Source organism: Carassius auratus, chromosome 41 (genome assembly GCF_003368295.1).
Source record: "Carassius auratus strain Wakin chromosome 41, ASM336829v1, whole genome shotgun sequence".
NCBI lineage: Eukaryota > Metazoa > Chordata > Actinopteri > Cypriniformes > Cyprinidae > Carassius > Carassius auratus.
The window spans coordinates 23984517-24001416 of record NC_039283.1 but is presented as its reverse complement, the minus strand read 5'-3'; the positions used below and the strand labels follow the sequence as shown (position 1 = coordinate 24001416).

The 16900-nt window shown below is 33.6% G+C and overlaps 1 protein-coding gene across 1 annotated transcript in view; it reads right to left on the bottom strand.

The window, feature by feature from the left end:
* The window catches only part of LOC113059357 (protein naked cuticle homolog 2-like), a 38018-nt gene extending 26905 nt beyond the window's left edge, over positions 1–11113 (bottom strand). Inside the window, exons 1-3 of the mRNA XM_026227814.1 lie at positions 10886–11113; positions 10044–10070; positions 9848–9933 (exon numbers count right to left, since the gene is read on the bottom strand). Coding sequence (XP_026083599.1) covers positions 9848–9933; positions 10044–10070; positions 10886–10910 — 138 coding nt within the window. The 5' untranslated portion in view covers positions 10911–11113. The remainder of the gene's footprint in view (positions 1–9847; positions 9934–10043; positions 10071–10885) is intronic.
* Between the last annotated feature and the right edge of the window lie 5787 nt (positions 11114–16900).

Here is a 16900-nt window from a genome sequence, read left to right as displayed (position 1 = left end):
CTTCTGACTTGATCTCGCAATCCTGACTTCATGTCTCATACTTCTGACTTGATCTCGCAATCCTGACTTTATATCTCGTACTTCTGACTTGATCTCGCAATCCTGACTTTATATCTCATACTTCTGACTTGATCTCGCAATCCATGACTTTATATCTCATACTTCTGACTTGATCTCGCAATCCATGACTTTATATCTCATACTTCTGACTTGATCTCGTAATCCTGACTTTATATCTCATAATTCTGACTTGATCTCGCAATCATGACTTTATATCTTGTACTTCTGACTTGATCTCGCAATCCTGACTTTATATCTCATACTTCTGACTTGATCTCGCAGTCCTGACTTTATATCTCATACTTCTGACTTGATCTCGCAATCCTGACTTTATATCTCATACTTCTGACTTGATCTCGCAATCCTGACTTCATATCTCATAATTCCGACTTGATCTCGCAATCCTGACTTTATGTCTCACAATAAATATTTTCTTACAATTGTGAGATATAAACTTAGAATTGTGAAAAAAAAATGTCAGAACTGGTAAAAAGTCACGATAACAAGCTTCCATTTAAAACCAGACAGCACAACTGAGACCGAATGCAGTCTGTAAGTTTATGCAATGGGCTCATAAAAACGTGTTCATAGGGTGTTGCTACGCATTTGTTAAAGACCATCAGTCTGGAATAAAGAAAAAGAGAATAAAACTAGCCTGTCAGTGCCACATCTACTGACCACTCCCTATCCCCCCAAAACAACAGCCTTCATCGCGCCCCACCTCAAAGCCTTCAGAAAAACAAGCCCTTATCGGCCCCCGGTCGCCCCACGGGGAGCTCGAGGATTTCTGCAGTACAAACCAGGAACAGATGTCTGCAGGGGCCACGCTGAAAGACCCTGCTGTTCTGGATGGCTGCCACATGCTTCTCATTCAGAGATGAAGGCTCAAAACCCTGAACACCATTCGAGCACTTCTTAGTTTTCCTCGAAACCACCACAGCAGTTTCGACCAGGAGAATGTCGGCTATTAAACGAAGGTGCAACATTGGGCCAATAGCACAGTTCAGCTCCATCAAGACAGTGGTGTTTCTCCAAAAGTCGGAGAACATGAGAAAAGCAGAAGGAGAAAGATGTCATTGAATGTGACGCTCTTAAACAGGCCAGATATCCACAACACGCTGTCAAAGCAAATACCGCTGATTCAAAGCGAACATGTGAGGAGGAGATGCCAGAGTTTGAACAAGCCCAACTAAAACAAGAAAATACACAGCTCTGCTGAGGTGAGAAATCAGATTTCTGAGAGCAAACTTGAAAGAACAGAACGAGCCCACTTTCACTGGCTATCAAGAAACATCCTCATATTTACAGGTTTTGCCGCTGGGACGATAAACTCTGAAGTCATCCATCAGGGTCTGTTATATCTGAGGGATGATGTCACCCTCACTTTTAGTTTTTTGAGTTTTCTAAGTCTATTCCCATCACGTTTTGGCAAATTATGATTATATTTTAGCTTAGCTTGACCGTGTTTAAAAATAAGCACAAACCAAACAACTTCAGGATCTAGTAGAGATCCAAAAAGTTGCTTTAAAATATTTCAGCCACTTTAAATGAAACCGCCTCAATTGCATCAACCTAATGAATGTTCATACACGTAAAATATGAGATATATGAGAAACTATATATAAATAATCAATGTTAAAAATGATTTACAAATTCAGTATATTTATACAAATGCATATACTTATACATTTATAAAATGTATATATATAAATTATACTTATATTTAAAGTATTACATTTATATAATTATACATATAGAAAATATATATATATATATATATGAATTCTGACATTTCATGATTTATTTATAATTAATATGATTTATTGTACATCATTTCATTTATATATAATTACATTTTTAATTATAACTTATTTTTATAAATTAATTATAATTTCATTATTTATACAGTTTCTTGACTTCATTATACAAAATTGCACCAGTCAAATACAAAAATGTTATATTCATAATGAAATTTCAAAACTTTATAATTTAAATCGCTATTTACTGTACATTATTTAATTTATGTACAAATGCATTTTTTATTATAATAAATTAATTAAATAATTTCAGTATATATATATATATATATATATATATATATATATATATATATATATATATATATGTTTAACATTTAAATTATGATTAACAATATAATCATAGAGTGATCATATATATTTTATAAAATTGTTAACATTATTCACATTTAATATATATTTCCTCATTTACATATCTCATTTATAGTTTATATTATGATTTACTGTCATTTCATTTATATACATTTTTTTCTTTAATTATGAATTGTTTATTATTAAAAACAATTATTACATAAATTATTACATTATTAATTATCTTCACTATACAATATTGCACTATGCATTTTATTTTATTTTTTTATGGACCATCTTTTACCAGAATACTTGAAATACGTATTGCTGATTTTGTACAACTGAAATTCTTTGTACAAGTGAAATTTACTTCAATTAATACCAGTTCAAATTCCTGTGTTCCTGCTTCCCCGCACCATTTATATCAGATTGTTCCTTCTTCGCTGGCATCAGCGGCTTCACGCCTGGGAACGTTTAAGACGAGAGGAGCGTTGAGAGGTTGAACTGAGCGCGTGTGTCATTATTTGGTCAGTGTGCAGCAGACTGTTGATGTTTCCAGTGTTGAAGCACACTGAGGCCTCACAGGCCGGCTCTTTAAGAACGTCTCCAGCTCAGCGCTTTCCGTGCTGATTTCTCACAGAGAGGCCTCTTGTCTGGCTTTCCAACAACATTCTGAGCCACTGCTGCTATTTTTGCAGTTCATTTTGATCTCACCTCTGGAGATCTCTCTAGCCCCGTGCCAGGTGTTTATACAGGTAAGAGCCGAACACCTGCAATGATCCGTCAAACTCGCTTTTCTAAAAACCAGCCAACTCATTCTTTCCCTATCGCCGTTTCCTTTGATCAGCCAACAGTCACCTCAGTGTCCAAATCCGTAATTACCACATACGCGGCTCCAACTTTTTCACTCCTTTCACTCAATGTGCTTTAATTCGGAAGTGCAGATCTTTCAGGAAGAGCTCGAGAAAAATGAAAATCTGTCATGTCGTTCCAAACCGTTATGCAACATGAAAGAAGGGCTTTTAATGAACTGTAATTTTCCATACAATAAGTAGGGACAAAAAGTAGATGATTCACATCCACTAAGGATTTCATTTAAAGTCCTCTGAAGTTATATGATACCTTCATGTGAGGAACAGGTCTACATTTTGACTCTAAAATTAAATAATGTCCTCATTTGGACATTTTTGCAGCTTAATAGATGTGTTGTACAGGGGAAAAAGCTGCATAAACGTGTTATTTTAGTATCACTGTAGTTTCTTTTAAAGGGTCATATGATGCAATTTAAATGTTTCCTTTCTCTTTGGAATGCCACAAGCTCTTGGTGCATAAAGAAGATCTGTAAAGTTGCAAAGACTAAAGTCTCAAACCCAAAGAGATATTCTTTATAAAAGTTAAGGGTCAACCAAACCCTCCTAAACGGCTCGTATAAACACGCCCCCACGTGTCTACATCACTAAGTGGGAAGATTTGCATAACCCCGCCCAACTGTTCACCCAAAGAAAGAAGGCTTATGTTTCATTGTGGAAGTGAAACTAATTTGTCTGGTCTTCCGAAAGAGGACACGACTAGAAATCAGTGGTTAAGTTGTGTTCTCAACACTGTTCAACCAAAATATTCAGATGTATGCAGTGCATTTTCCGGAGGATGTGGACTGTTTCTATAAAATTGGGCAGTTCGACAGTCCGGCGTTCTGTCACACAGTCTGTAAGTACGTTTTAATATTTAAAAGATTTCCCATTGGTGATTCAAATGCGAGTTTTGATCAGTTTGTTAAATTTCCATCACACGCTTGAGGTATTCAGCCAATCACAACGCTCTGCATAACTGACCAATCAGAGCACACCGAGCTTTTGTAAAATGAGATGTGTTTCAGAAAGCCAGGGGATAGAGGAGCAACAATAATATACATTACTTGGAAAATAATTTTTTTTTAACCGTAATCAGGCATAAACACATTGCATTACACCAAAAACACAAAATAATGTTCTATTTAGCAGCATCATATGACCCCTTTAAGAAAACATCTGACAGCAGCTAATGAGCTCATTATTGCTCACTGAACACAAATGGCTTTCAGAGTTAATTCTCAGAGCTCCACACCAGGAAAACCCTCGGGATACTCGCCCGTCTGTCTCTGTCCGTCCCTCCGCCCTTCCCCCAGATCCGGGCTATCAGAGAGCTTTAATAACTCCCAGCTTCGCTTTGAAGTCACAGCCAGGCAGCTGAAGAATCCCATTCCCTCCGCTTCCCTGACAATGGGAACGCCGGATCTGGCCCTTTTCTAATCTGCAGCCATCAGGATTTTACCTGCCTCCCAAATCCTAAAGCTGACTTTAAAAGGCAGCCAGAAACAGTTATTGGACACAGTCCCTCTTTTCCATTAATTTCAAGGAATGTTCTGGGTTTAGTGCGAATTAAGAGGTTTCAACAGCAGCTGTGGCCGGAAAATAATTTTGACCCTTTGACTAAATTCTTTAATAAATGCATGCACAGAACATGAAATCATGATTGTGCTGCTGATAGTGTTGCTTATTAAAAAAATAATTCCCCATCACTGAATCATCTTTTATTAACTATGCACATGAAAATTGCCTTGTGGATTGAAAGCACAGCCATGCAACTTTAACATGCACATTATATATGTTTACATAAGATTACAGGAGTAGATCAGATTTGTCAGATTTGGAGAAATGTAGCATTGCATGACTTGCTCTGCAGTGAATGGGTGCCATCAGAATGAGAGTCTGATAAAAACATCTCAATAATCCACAGCACAAAAAGCTGAAATAAGTCCATCAAGATGTTTGTAAAATTTTAACCAGTGAAAAAGTGCATCTGCTGTTGTCTCTCAAATTGAAAAAAGCAGACACACATTTGTCTAGAGCTGTTTAAACGCTGCTTGATCTGTGCAGATTTCTCTCCTGATTCAGACCAGAACACTTTTTCACTGGAGGAAGTGTTATTATGGATTATAGACTTAATCTTGGATTTGTTTCATCTTTTGTCTTCTCCAGATGTTCCCTGACGGACTCTCGTTCTGACGGCACCCATTCACTGCTGAGGGTCTATTGGTGAGACCCTGATACAATGCTACATTCCTCCAAATCTGATGAAGAAACAAACTCATCCTGATCTTGGATGGCCCAAAGGGGAGTAAAATTACAGCAATTTTTTTTTATTTTTGTCTAAACTATTCCTTTAATGTGACTCAATATCTGCATGTTAAGTTATGAGTACACAGAAAGAAGTTTGCATGGAGAAAACCCAATTTGTGGGAATTATGTGGGAAAATCGATTCAAATATGTAACGATACACAAATTCTGTTTTATTTAGGCCCCTATGTTTATATGAATGCATGTCTAAGGGGAACTTACTGTCTTCAGAAAAGTTTATATGCTATTTTTTCTTTTCATTTTGCCATAAATGCAGCGCTGCTTTGTTCACAGCGGTAAATAATTTTCCTGTTTGTTACATATGAAGCTGCTTTGAAACGGTATTGTATTGTTAAAAGCGAGGTAGGAGAGGTAGAAAAAGCACTTGATGTAATCCAGAAATACGTCATGCTTACAGAGATTCCTAAACACTGAGTCTCGGATGATATATCTTCTCTGTCCGCCGTGGGCACGAGCATCAGTCTGTGTGGAGGTGTCTGCTTTCAGTTCATCTAGAGGACAGAATTACAGCTGCTCTGGGGAACAGAGTCAAACCACACTTATGATGACAATACAACACTACGAGCGGCTCGACACATGTCAAAGCATCCCTAGAGCTGAGGGACATAATCACCTGAATGACTCCAATCAGAAGAAATTATAGTAACTAGAATCTCATGCTGGAAACGTGATGGGGCTTCAAATACTGTAGAATAGATCGGCACAATAGATATTTACATCCAACCTAAACTTCAAGAGCCCAGTGGACTCATCTCAATGAAAATTAAAGGGAAAAATTATGCATGATGCATCATTTAGTCATATGCACAAGTCTAAATGTACATGATCATTGTATTTTCCTGCATAGAAAATCAGACTTATTTTTAAAAGTGACTTATATTATGCAATTAATATCAAATGTGCAAAACAACATAAAAAATATTGTTTGTTGAATGCATATGAATGCTTGAATGAATTATTTACCTATTATTGGCCTATAGTTCACATGCATTAGTTTTGTTTGCTTAGACATAAATATACACAATATGAGAAACTGCAAATGAATTTGCAACTATAATTCTACAAGTGAAATGGCAACACATGAAAATGTTTGTTGTGGTATAAAAACTGCAAAAAGTAATGCAACGAAACTAGTTCAATCAAGTGACTCATGGTTTGATTGTTGGGTTCAAAAGAATGGATTTGATTAATTCCTGTGAACTTCTGTCCATTTCAACTTCTTTTACTGAACCATTTGAACCAATTGAGAGAAATGAATCAAACTAGTTCACTAGTGACTCATTGTTCGGTCCAAACCAGAGTTTCACATCAACTAAAATCTGACCTGAAATGGACTCGAATCAAAAGCTCCGGTTTGAATTTGGCTCTTTTACTTCATCCACCCTAAATAAACAACTTAAACACATCTTTCAGGTACTGAACGACTGACAAAACACAATCTAGAGACAAAACTCTCTGCTCAAAGACCTGCTCATTAATGACACATGACGGCGGTGGTTTCCCCTCAAGACCGCTGTCAGATTTCCCAAATAACGTTCCCATTCAAGAGGGGAAGGACTTTTATAGGGCTTCTATTAGAGCAGGTTTATCATCAGTTAGAGTCTTTTTACTCGGATGTCCTTCAGCATCCTTCAGAGACTAATTGAAATGATGCAAAACCATGCACAGGTGAGAGTCATAAAAAACGAGACGCATTGGCTTCTGTCCATTTCATTGAGTCAGTTACTTTGAGATCGACTCACTGAACCGATTCTTTGAAATGGACAGTTTGAACCCATAGAAAGAAATGAATCAAACAGAGTTAGAGTTGGGTTGATTCATTCCTGTGAATCAATTTAGAGATTTTTGAGAGTGAATCGTGAATTGGTTGTTTGAAATGAACATTTTTGAACCCATCTAGAGAAATGATTCAAATAAATCTTAAGACTTTTGAACTGAATCTTTAAAATGGACAGTTTGAGTCGACCCACAGAAATAATTTAAACAAACTTGTTAAGAGTCTGTATAATTAATTATTGTGGATTTCGGACCATTCCAATGAATCAATTCTGAGATTTTTGTGATTGAAATTTCAATTGATTCTTTGAAATGGACAGTTTGAACCATCCACTGAAATAATTCAAACAAACATTTTAGAGTCTGTTTGATTCATTCCTGTGTATTTTTATCAACTTCAGTGAATCAACTGAGATTTATTGACTTTTGGATTGATTCTTTTAAAATTAGAAATTTTTAACCCATCCACAGAAATGAATCAAACAAACTTGTTAAGGTGAGTCAATTTGATTAATTCCTGTGAATTCCTGTCTGAATCAATGAATGATTCATTATTGTGGATTTCGGACCATTCCAATGAATCAATTCTGAGATTTTTGTGATTGAAATTTCAATTGATTCTTTGAAATGGACGGTTTAAACACATCCACACAAATGATTCAAACAAATCATTAAGAGTTGTTTGGATTCATTATTGTGGATTTCGGACCATTCCAATGAATCAATTTAGAGATTTACTTTTGAACTGATTCATTAAAATGGACATTTTGAACCCATTCACAATAATGAATCAAACCAACTTGTTAAGGTGAGTCGATTTGATTCATTCCTGTGCATTTCTGTCTAAGTCAATGAATAAAAGTCGAAGTCTTTTGAACTGATTCTTTAAAAATGGACAGTTTGAACCCATCCACACAAATGATTCGAACAAACTTGTTAGAGTTTCTAACGATTCATTCCTGTGAAATTCTCAATGAATCAATTCAGAGATTCTTTTGAGAATGACTTTAGAATAGATTCTTTGGAATGGACTTTTTTTATGACTGAAGAACGAAAGACACTGATAACAAGTGCAGTAAAAAGTGCATTGAAATCAATGCAATATTGTGTAGTATGAACAGAACAGTTACTGACATGTGTATACCTTGAGTCTTATGTTTTAAAACATGCCAGAAAATAGCAGTATTGTGTGGTCAAAGAATGAGACAAAACTACTCAGGTGGAGCAGAAAGAGCAAAAAAATCAACTGCATAGACACAGAAAAAAGACTATATGAATATATGTATAATCCGAGCGCCGTTCACACAGATGTAATGCACGACTGTCCAGGATTAACCGCGACTCTCAGCTGTTAGAAACTGCACGTCAAAACCCATCAATCCCACCGGGGAACAATCCCACAGCCAAACACGACAAAAACACATCGCCAAGCGCTGGACGTGCCCTGAGAACACCCAGCACACTCCTGTCTGTTCGTTTCAGCCGCTGTAATGATGATGATTTCTCAGGAGTGGGAATGTGGTCTTTGGCAGCGGGATGGCACACGGCTCACCGCAAGTTGTTCCTTCTGTGGTGCAGCTCCCGTCTGGATTCTTGAGCGATTTGACCAAGATACTGGGAAAAAGCTGCAGCAGCGTCTCTCTTACAGATGAATAGTCCAGTCTGAGACGCTTCTGGGATCGCATGGGTTACGTTTATAAAAGCATAGCGAATCTAAGTCTAAAAGATACCATTTATGGGCCAGCATCAAATATTGAGAAGAAGTAAGCAATCCCATAATGCAGCACCACAAATGAAACGACAGTTTTTCTTAGTATTAGTTGCTGCGGTGTATATTAATGCTTATAAGAGCATGCAAACTAGGACAGATTTCATGATTCAATTTGAGGTTGATTCACTAACTTGCTATTCGATTCAATTTCGATCTCGATTCATTTGGATATATAGATAATACTAATACTTGAAACCAAACCTTGTCACTTGGTACATTATTAAATTAAAGTGACAATGTTGTAAACAAACATTAAAAAAATTAGACAGTTTTTATATAAAATATATATATATATTATAAAATAAAAAAAATGTAATAAAAAATTGCACATGAGGCCATTTTTATAATAAAATTATTATAATTTATAATATATTTAAAATACATTTTTAATGATATAATTATGTTCCTACACCAGTTTGTTGCTGAAATATAAACATTTAAACCGTGGATGTCATAAATAGTTTTCATTTTTTCAAACATGCATTAGATATTTAAGATACAGGTTAAGTCAAAATATAATGAATATGTAATATACTGCACATATTTAGCTAGATACCCCTTTCTAGAGTTAATTTTTTATTTTTTTTGGACATTTGGACTGTTTTATGGACATTTTTCCACACCTGAAACACTGTTTTAGTGATTACATGAGACAGGATTTATTTCAGTAAGTTTTTCGGTTTCTTTCAGCACTTTCTTAATGTTCATTCATGTTTATTTGGTGCTATAACTAGTAGTAAATAGGAAGACTTGATCGATTCATGATAGAATTTGAAAACTGAGACTATGTTTCATTTCAAAAGTAACAAAGATTTTTGAACTTTCCTGCAGGGGAGGCGCTAAAAATAATGTTTCATTACGTTTTATTCACACATCGACTGAAAACAGCATAGATTGATTCTTGGCATTTAAAAATTGATTTAATAAGAATCTATCAAAATCAGCCATTTCTTACCTTATAATCTTTCAGATTTGTGTCGTATCTCTCGCCTTCTTCAGCTCCTCTTCTTGAAATAAAGCCATTCACAACAAAACTGTCCCCTGAAAGAGTATTTGAATAGCATTAAGAAATGTTCTGCAACATTAAATCCATTAATAGTTCATGTATAACAAATAAATTGACTCAAAACTGTGTCAAAAGCAAAACTCACCCTCAGGATTTTCCCGACGTCTGCTAGCTGCACCCCAATGACAAAGACAAAAAATCAGAGTATTATGCACAGTAACATTAATGTTTGTGCATTTCAAGAGCATTCATGGATAGGATCAGAACATATGAATGTGTTCATGGAGCACAAAATCAGTCTTAAGTATCTGGGGTGTATTTGTAGCAACAGACAAAAATACATTGCATGGGTCAAAATTATAGATTTTAATTTTATGCCAAAAATCATTAGGATATTAAGTACAGATCATGTTCCATGAATATATTTTGTAAACTTATTACCGTAAATATACAAAAAAATAATTTTTGATTAGTAATATGCATTGCTAAGAATTCATTTGGACAACTTTAAAGATGATTTTCTCAAAATTTAGATTTTTTTTTTTTTGCACCCTCAGAATACAGAATTTCTAATATTTTTTTTAAATATTTTTTAATGACCCCTTATTATGATATATTTTTATAAAACAAAATAAAAATAAGATTTTTTTATGCCCAAATACACCTAACGAAGCTACTTTTATTATGTAAAAATAATGACATTTCTGATCTTAGAACTTTTATTATGTTGGTCTGTAAGAAATGAATTCGATTTTATATAACAACAACAATAATAATAATAATAGATGGCCATTTTTGCTTTTCAACCCTTAAAAAGGTTAGTGAAAAGTAATTAAAGAAACAAAACAAAAAGTTAAAAGCTAGCTATCTTATATTTTAGAACTAGATTTAAATCATAAAATCAGACAGAGAAGTTATTTTAACTCAGCAATCAGCTATGAACATGCGCGTGCACACATATGTCGGACTCGTAGATGTGTAACTCACCATGTTTTGAGTGAAGTTTCCCCATTGTATCACTGCTGTGGTTAAGAGAGCTCGTGCATCTCTCGCTCACAGTTGCACATCATATCCAGTTCAGAGGAATTAAAAAGCAGATCCTGCAGGTTCCGCAAACACACGAGCTCTAATACAGAGAGGAGGAAAGAAAAGCGTCTGTCTCTGGACCTCACGAGTGGATGATCCGCTGCAGATGAAGATGTGAAGCGAAGTGAAAAGCTGGAGAAACGCGCTCCTTCAGTCCGGCCCCCTTCAGTATCACTGCTGCCCCCTGCTGGACAAGAGCCACATCAACACAGGACTCCAGCTGAACCCAGCACAAATCTCACAGACATCGCATTACTTCCTCATCACAGCACGTCTCTGAAATGCTAAATTAACTAATTAAATATGCACTCATTTGCAACATTTCCTGAACCGAAAAATGAAGCCAGGTTTCATTTTGGTAATATTTTTAGATTTAAAAGATTTCATAGAGCGGACCTCTTTTTATAACAAAATTTTAAATATATATCAAGTGCATGAAAGTTTTTGAACAGTATGAAAAAAAAGAGCACTTCTCCTCACCAAGCCTGCATTTATTTGATCCAAAAATACTGCAAAAGCAGTAAAATTGTGAAATATATTTACTATTAAAATAACTGTTTATTTATGTGAATATCTGTTAAAGTGTAATGTATTTCTGTGATGCTCCGCTGTATTTTCAGCATCATTCCTCCAGTCTTCAGTGTCACATGATCTTCAGAAATCAAAATAATATGATGATTTACTCCTCAAGACACATTTATGTTGCATATTGCATATTCTTTTTTAATCGCAAACTCAAGTTTATATCTCACGATTGAAACACTTGTTTTTTTAGCATTTCAAACCCTTTGTTGTTCAGTGTTTTGCAAGACATTACAGGCAAAACCATGTCTTGACAGACACTTTAGGAGAACGACTTAAAACATCCACTAGGATTCAAAAACACTGAGCAAATTGATGAATAAAAGTGATGTCAGTGAAGAGAAAAGCAGCATTTCTCTCATATTTTCCCTAAAGGCAATGGTATTTAAATTTTTAAATTACTTGCATGTCTAAACAACCTAGATGTGTGGTATGAACTTATTAATCCAAGTATTTAACTTTGGTCTATCAATCAAAATGCAATGGTTTTACTTTTCTTGCATTGACAGAGGGATCTGACCGACATCAACACCAGAGAGACACGGTCAAACAACACACATTTTCTCTACAAAAAGTAAAAACATCTAGTGTTTGATGATGGATTTTTTCAACTTCTGGAGCTCTTTAAACACCAGCACAAGCTCAGTCTGCATCTAGTTGAACATTGACATGACTAATGCTGAATGCAATGATTATGTTGCACTTCAGAACAAAAATGCAAATTCAGATTTGAAGGCAGTACAATGGAAAGATCATCACTCTTCAGGCGCCGCTGATGACATGTAATCACCCACTTGATGACAGCTCAGCTGAAACTCTGTTATTACTCTCTCTCCTCAGCATGCTTGTGATGTTGTTCCACATATTCGTCTCTGGGACTTCACAAACTCTTAACCTGTGACAGCTTGTGGTTTAACGTCTCTGATGAGTAACACAGATGCTGTAATCCAAAGCCGGCTCCTCCAGGGTTGCGTCTTTCTCTTTCCTGATGGTATCGTCACATTTAGTATGTTAGTCATTCTGCAGATGCATATGAAGCATGACACCAGACCTGAACCGAAAGACTGAGAAACTGAACTTGTTTCACACTGACATATGATACTAGAAACAACAGCTGAATAACCCCTTTGTGATTGGGACAGAGAAAGCGGATTTTTAACTACTAAATGGTATTAAACTACTAGAAGTAGTATTTTCCTGTTTATGGCCAATTACCGATAAATGGCCGATATTATAAATCTATACTGCTTAAAGAAAACTGACACTCTAAAACTAAAGTAAATAGATTTATTTAGCATTAAATAATAAATATCGGCCACTAAGTAATAATTTTCATATTAAGGCTAATTACCGATAAATGGCCAATATATAAATCTATACTGCTTAAAGAAAGTTGATACTCTAAAACTAAAGTAAATAGATTTATTTAGCATTAAATAATAAATATCAGCCACTAAGTAATCATTTTCATATTAAGGCTAATTACCGATAAATGGCCGATATTATAAATCTGTACTGCTTAAAGAAAGTTGATACTCTAAAACTAAAGTAAATTGATTTATTTAGCATTAAATAATAAATATCGCCACTAGGTAATCATTTTCATATTAAGGCTAATTACCGATAAATGGCCGATATTATAAATCTATACTGCTTAAAGAAAACTGATACTCTAAAACTAAAGTAAATAGATTTATTTAGCATTAAATAATAAATATCGCCAATAAGTAATCATTTTCATATTAAGGCTAATTACCGATAAATGGCCGATATTATAAATCCGTACTGCTTAAAGAAAGTTGATAATCTAAAACTAAAGTAAATAGATTTATTTAGCATTAAATAATAAATATCGGCCACTAAGTAATGATTTTCATATTAAGGCTAATCACCGATAAATGGCCGATATTATAAATCCGTACTGCTTAAAGAAAGTTGATAATCTAAAACTAAAGTAAATAGATTTTTTAGCATTAAATAATAAATATTGGCCACTAACTAATCATTTTCATATTAAGGCTAATTACCGATAAATGGCCAATATTATAAATCTTTACTGCTTAAAGAAAATTGATACTCTAAAAATAAATAGATTTATTAATCTATACTGCTTAAAAAAATTTATACACTTTAAAACTAAAATAAACTGTTAAAGAAAATTTATACTCTAAAACTAAAGTAAATAGATTTATTTAGCATTAAATAATAAATATCGGCCACTAAGTAATCATTTTCATATTAAGGCTAATTACCGATAAATGGCCGATATTTAAAATCTTTACTGCTTAAAGAAAATTGATACTCTAAAAATAAATAGATTCATTAATCTATACTGCTTAAAAAAATTTATACACTTTAAAAACTAAAATAAACTGTTTTTATTTCAAATTAAATAATAAATATCGGCCAATTTTTTTTATTTTTTATTTTATTTATCCTTTATTTAACCAGGAGAAGCCCATTGAGATTAAAAATCTCTTTTGCAAGGGAGACCTGGCCAAGATAGGCAGCTGAATTACATCACAACATTACATACGTACAAAGACACACACTCAAAAAACCATGAAAATAAAATATTAATTAATAGAAACAGTTTGAAAGCCAATTATGCAATAAATAATCATTTTCCAATAAAGGCCAATAACTGATAAATGGACAATGATACACATTTTTACTACTTAAAGAAAAATAATACACTATAAAAACTATAAAGTAAATAGTTTTTTTTTAGAATTAAGTATCAGCCGATAAATAATCATTTTACATTAAGGCCAATAACCAAGAAAGGGCTGATATTATAAAATGAGCAACAAATAGAAACAATTTCCCCTTAGAAATTACAAGTAAATTTCACTAACAATTACAAAGAAAAAGAAACATTTTGAATTAAAAGTACATTTAAAAAAACATAAATAGTATGTTTAATATATATATATATATATATATATATATATATATACATATATATATATATATATATATATATATATATATATATACATATATATATATATACATATATATATATATACATATATATATATATACATATATATATATATATATATATATATATATATATATATATATATATATACACACATACTCTTATAATCTGTTTTATGTACAATTTCTTTACAAAAAAAATTTTTTTGCATTGTTTGTTCTTTAAATAAACAAATAACACTAAAAACTAAAATAAATCGCTTCTGTGCTTGAATTTAATTTTAAATGTTATTTTTAATAAGTCAAGAAAAATTGCTAAATGTTAGCTAAAAAAAAAATATATATATATATATATATATATATATATATATATATATATATATAAAATAAATTTTTTTTTTTTACTTAAGCCCGACAGCAACCACATTCTTCAGAAAAAGCAACAAGCTAGTTAGTAATTTAAACATGCACGATCCCCACAAGAACATTTTTCATATGCAATTAGTTTGATAAAGACAAGAAAAAAAAACAGAGATGAAAGCATATTGTGTTTGCACTTGTGGAAAATATCTGTTGCAATACTTAAAGAGGGGAGAGATTTGCAATACTGCTTTGCCAGAAAGAGCTCATGTATCTCTCTGCAGTCCTGCTGAACAGCCTTAAACGTCTCATGTTATTAACTCTTCAACTAATGTATTAATATTGGCAGCTCTATTGATATTCCAGCGCTTGAGGCCAGAAACCCATGAAATTCAGCGGCATTATAATGTTTGCTTTGTTTCGGAATTCCCTGACAGTTTTTAACCACAAAAGTGGTATCAAACACTGAAACAATAAGGCTTTTGACCATTTTTTGTTCCTGATTAGATTCAAACAGCTGCTTGTTTTTGGACGAGGAACTGTCAGGAAGGCCCGCAGACATTGCAATTACGGGTTTGTTTATCTGGTGTGCAGCCTGACACATTTTAATCTCACATCATATCAGAAGAATGTGCTACAGATACCTGCACAATGATGGCTCGCAGGTGTTTACCTGTTTGATCCGGGATCAGCGGCTGATGATGATACACATCAAGAAGCTCTTTGTGATTGTGGGATTCGCATAAAACAAATTCTCACAACTCGAATCTTTCCTGACAGCACATCAAAGCAGGCCGCTTTAAACATGGGGTCAAACTGGTTTCTAAATGACGAACAGACTCTGAATGAATGCACATGTCACTTTAATCTCTGTGAAATGACACAAAACAATCGGTTTCTGCAGGTTTTATGTTTTGGTTATGCATTTACTTGAGAAGCAAATGAACATTTTCTGAGAAATGCATCAACATTTTTACGATTAAAAGAAGAAAAAATATCTGTCAATGGGCTCAAAACAATAATAATCAAATGAAAAAGAAATGTTCATACCCCGCTGACAGATGTTTGTTTTAAGCATAAACTCACTTCATTTTTTCAATTTCTAAAGATAATAAGTCTTGTTGTGTCTCAAGTATATGTATCTTGATTTAAAGATGTTTGTATATTTATACTTGAAAACAAAAATGTGCAAGCAATATTCAGTGCCATGAATCTGAATTTGAAGAGTTTCTGCTCTGATTTCAAAGCTTTTTAAGGCTGTGGAAGGGTTAATTAGGACTTAAGACCCACAGAAGCCCTGAATATTTAGGCAGGTTTTGCTCAGACAGGACATCAAAAAATCGATTTCTTACCTTTTTTATAATCTGAAGAACATTCTTTCGCGACAAAGAAGCTTTTGTGAAACAGAAAGGTTCTTCAGATGTTAAAGGTTTTATGTGATTTCATGATATCAGAGGCATTTCTTGCATTCATGCAAGCTGTTTTTTTCCTGTAGCATCATTATGCCACCTACTGGTTGCAATGTATAAATTAAATTAGGCAGCTAGGAATTCAGAAAAAAAGAACCAAATTAATTTATTTTTCCTCCTCATTTAAATTAATTGCTTTAAATATATACATATATAATATAAAAAAGAACATTATTTTATTCATGATAAAATGCACATAGCAGCTGCTATATTTCATGTTTCGAACTCGGATTAAGGACATTAAATGTTACCTAGCAATGCAAAGAATCATAATATAAAAGAAATAATTCATAAATCTCTGTAAAGAATGTCTCATCTTTGTCCCCCTCAGGTGCTGGACATCAGTAATGTGCATGATCATCTTCATTATAATACAGAAACAATATTTTAATTTAAAACAACGTCTTTCAGTTTTAAAAATAATTTAAAGTGTAATTTAGTGTAATTTATTTCTGTGATGCACAGCTGTATTTTCAGCATCATTCCTCCAGTCTTCAGTGTCACATGATCTTCAGAAATCATGAAAGTATGATGAGGATTTATTACTGTTTTTGTAGCT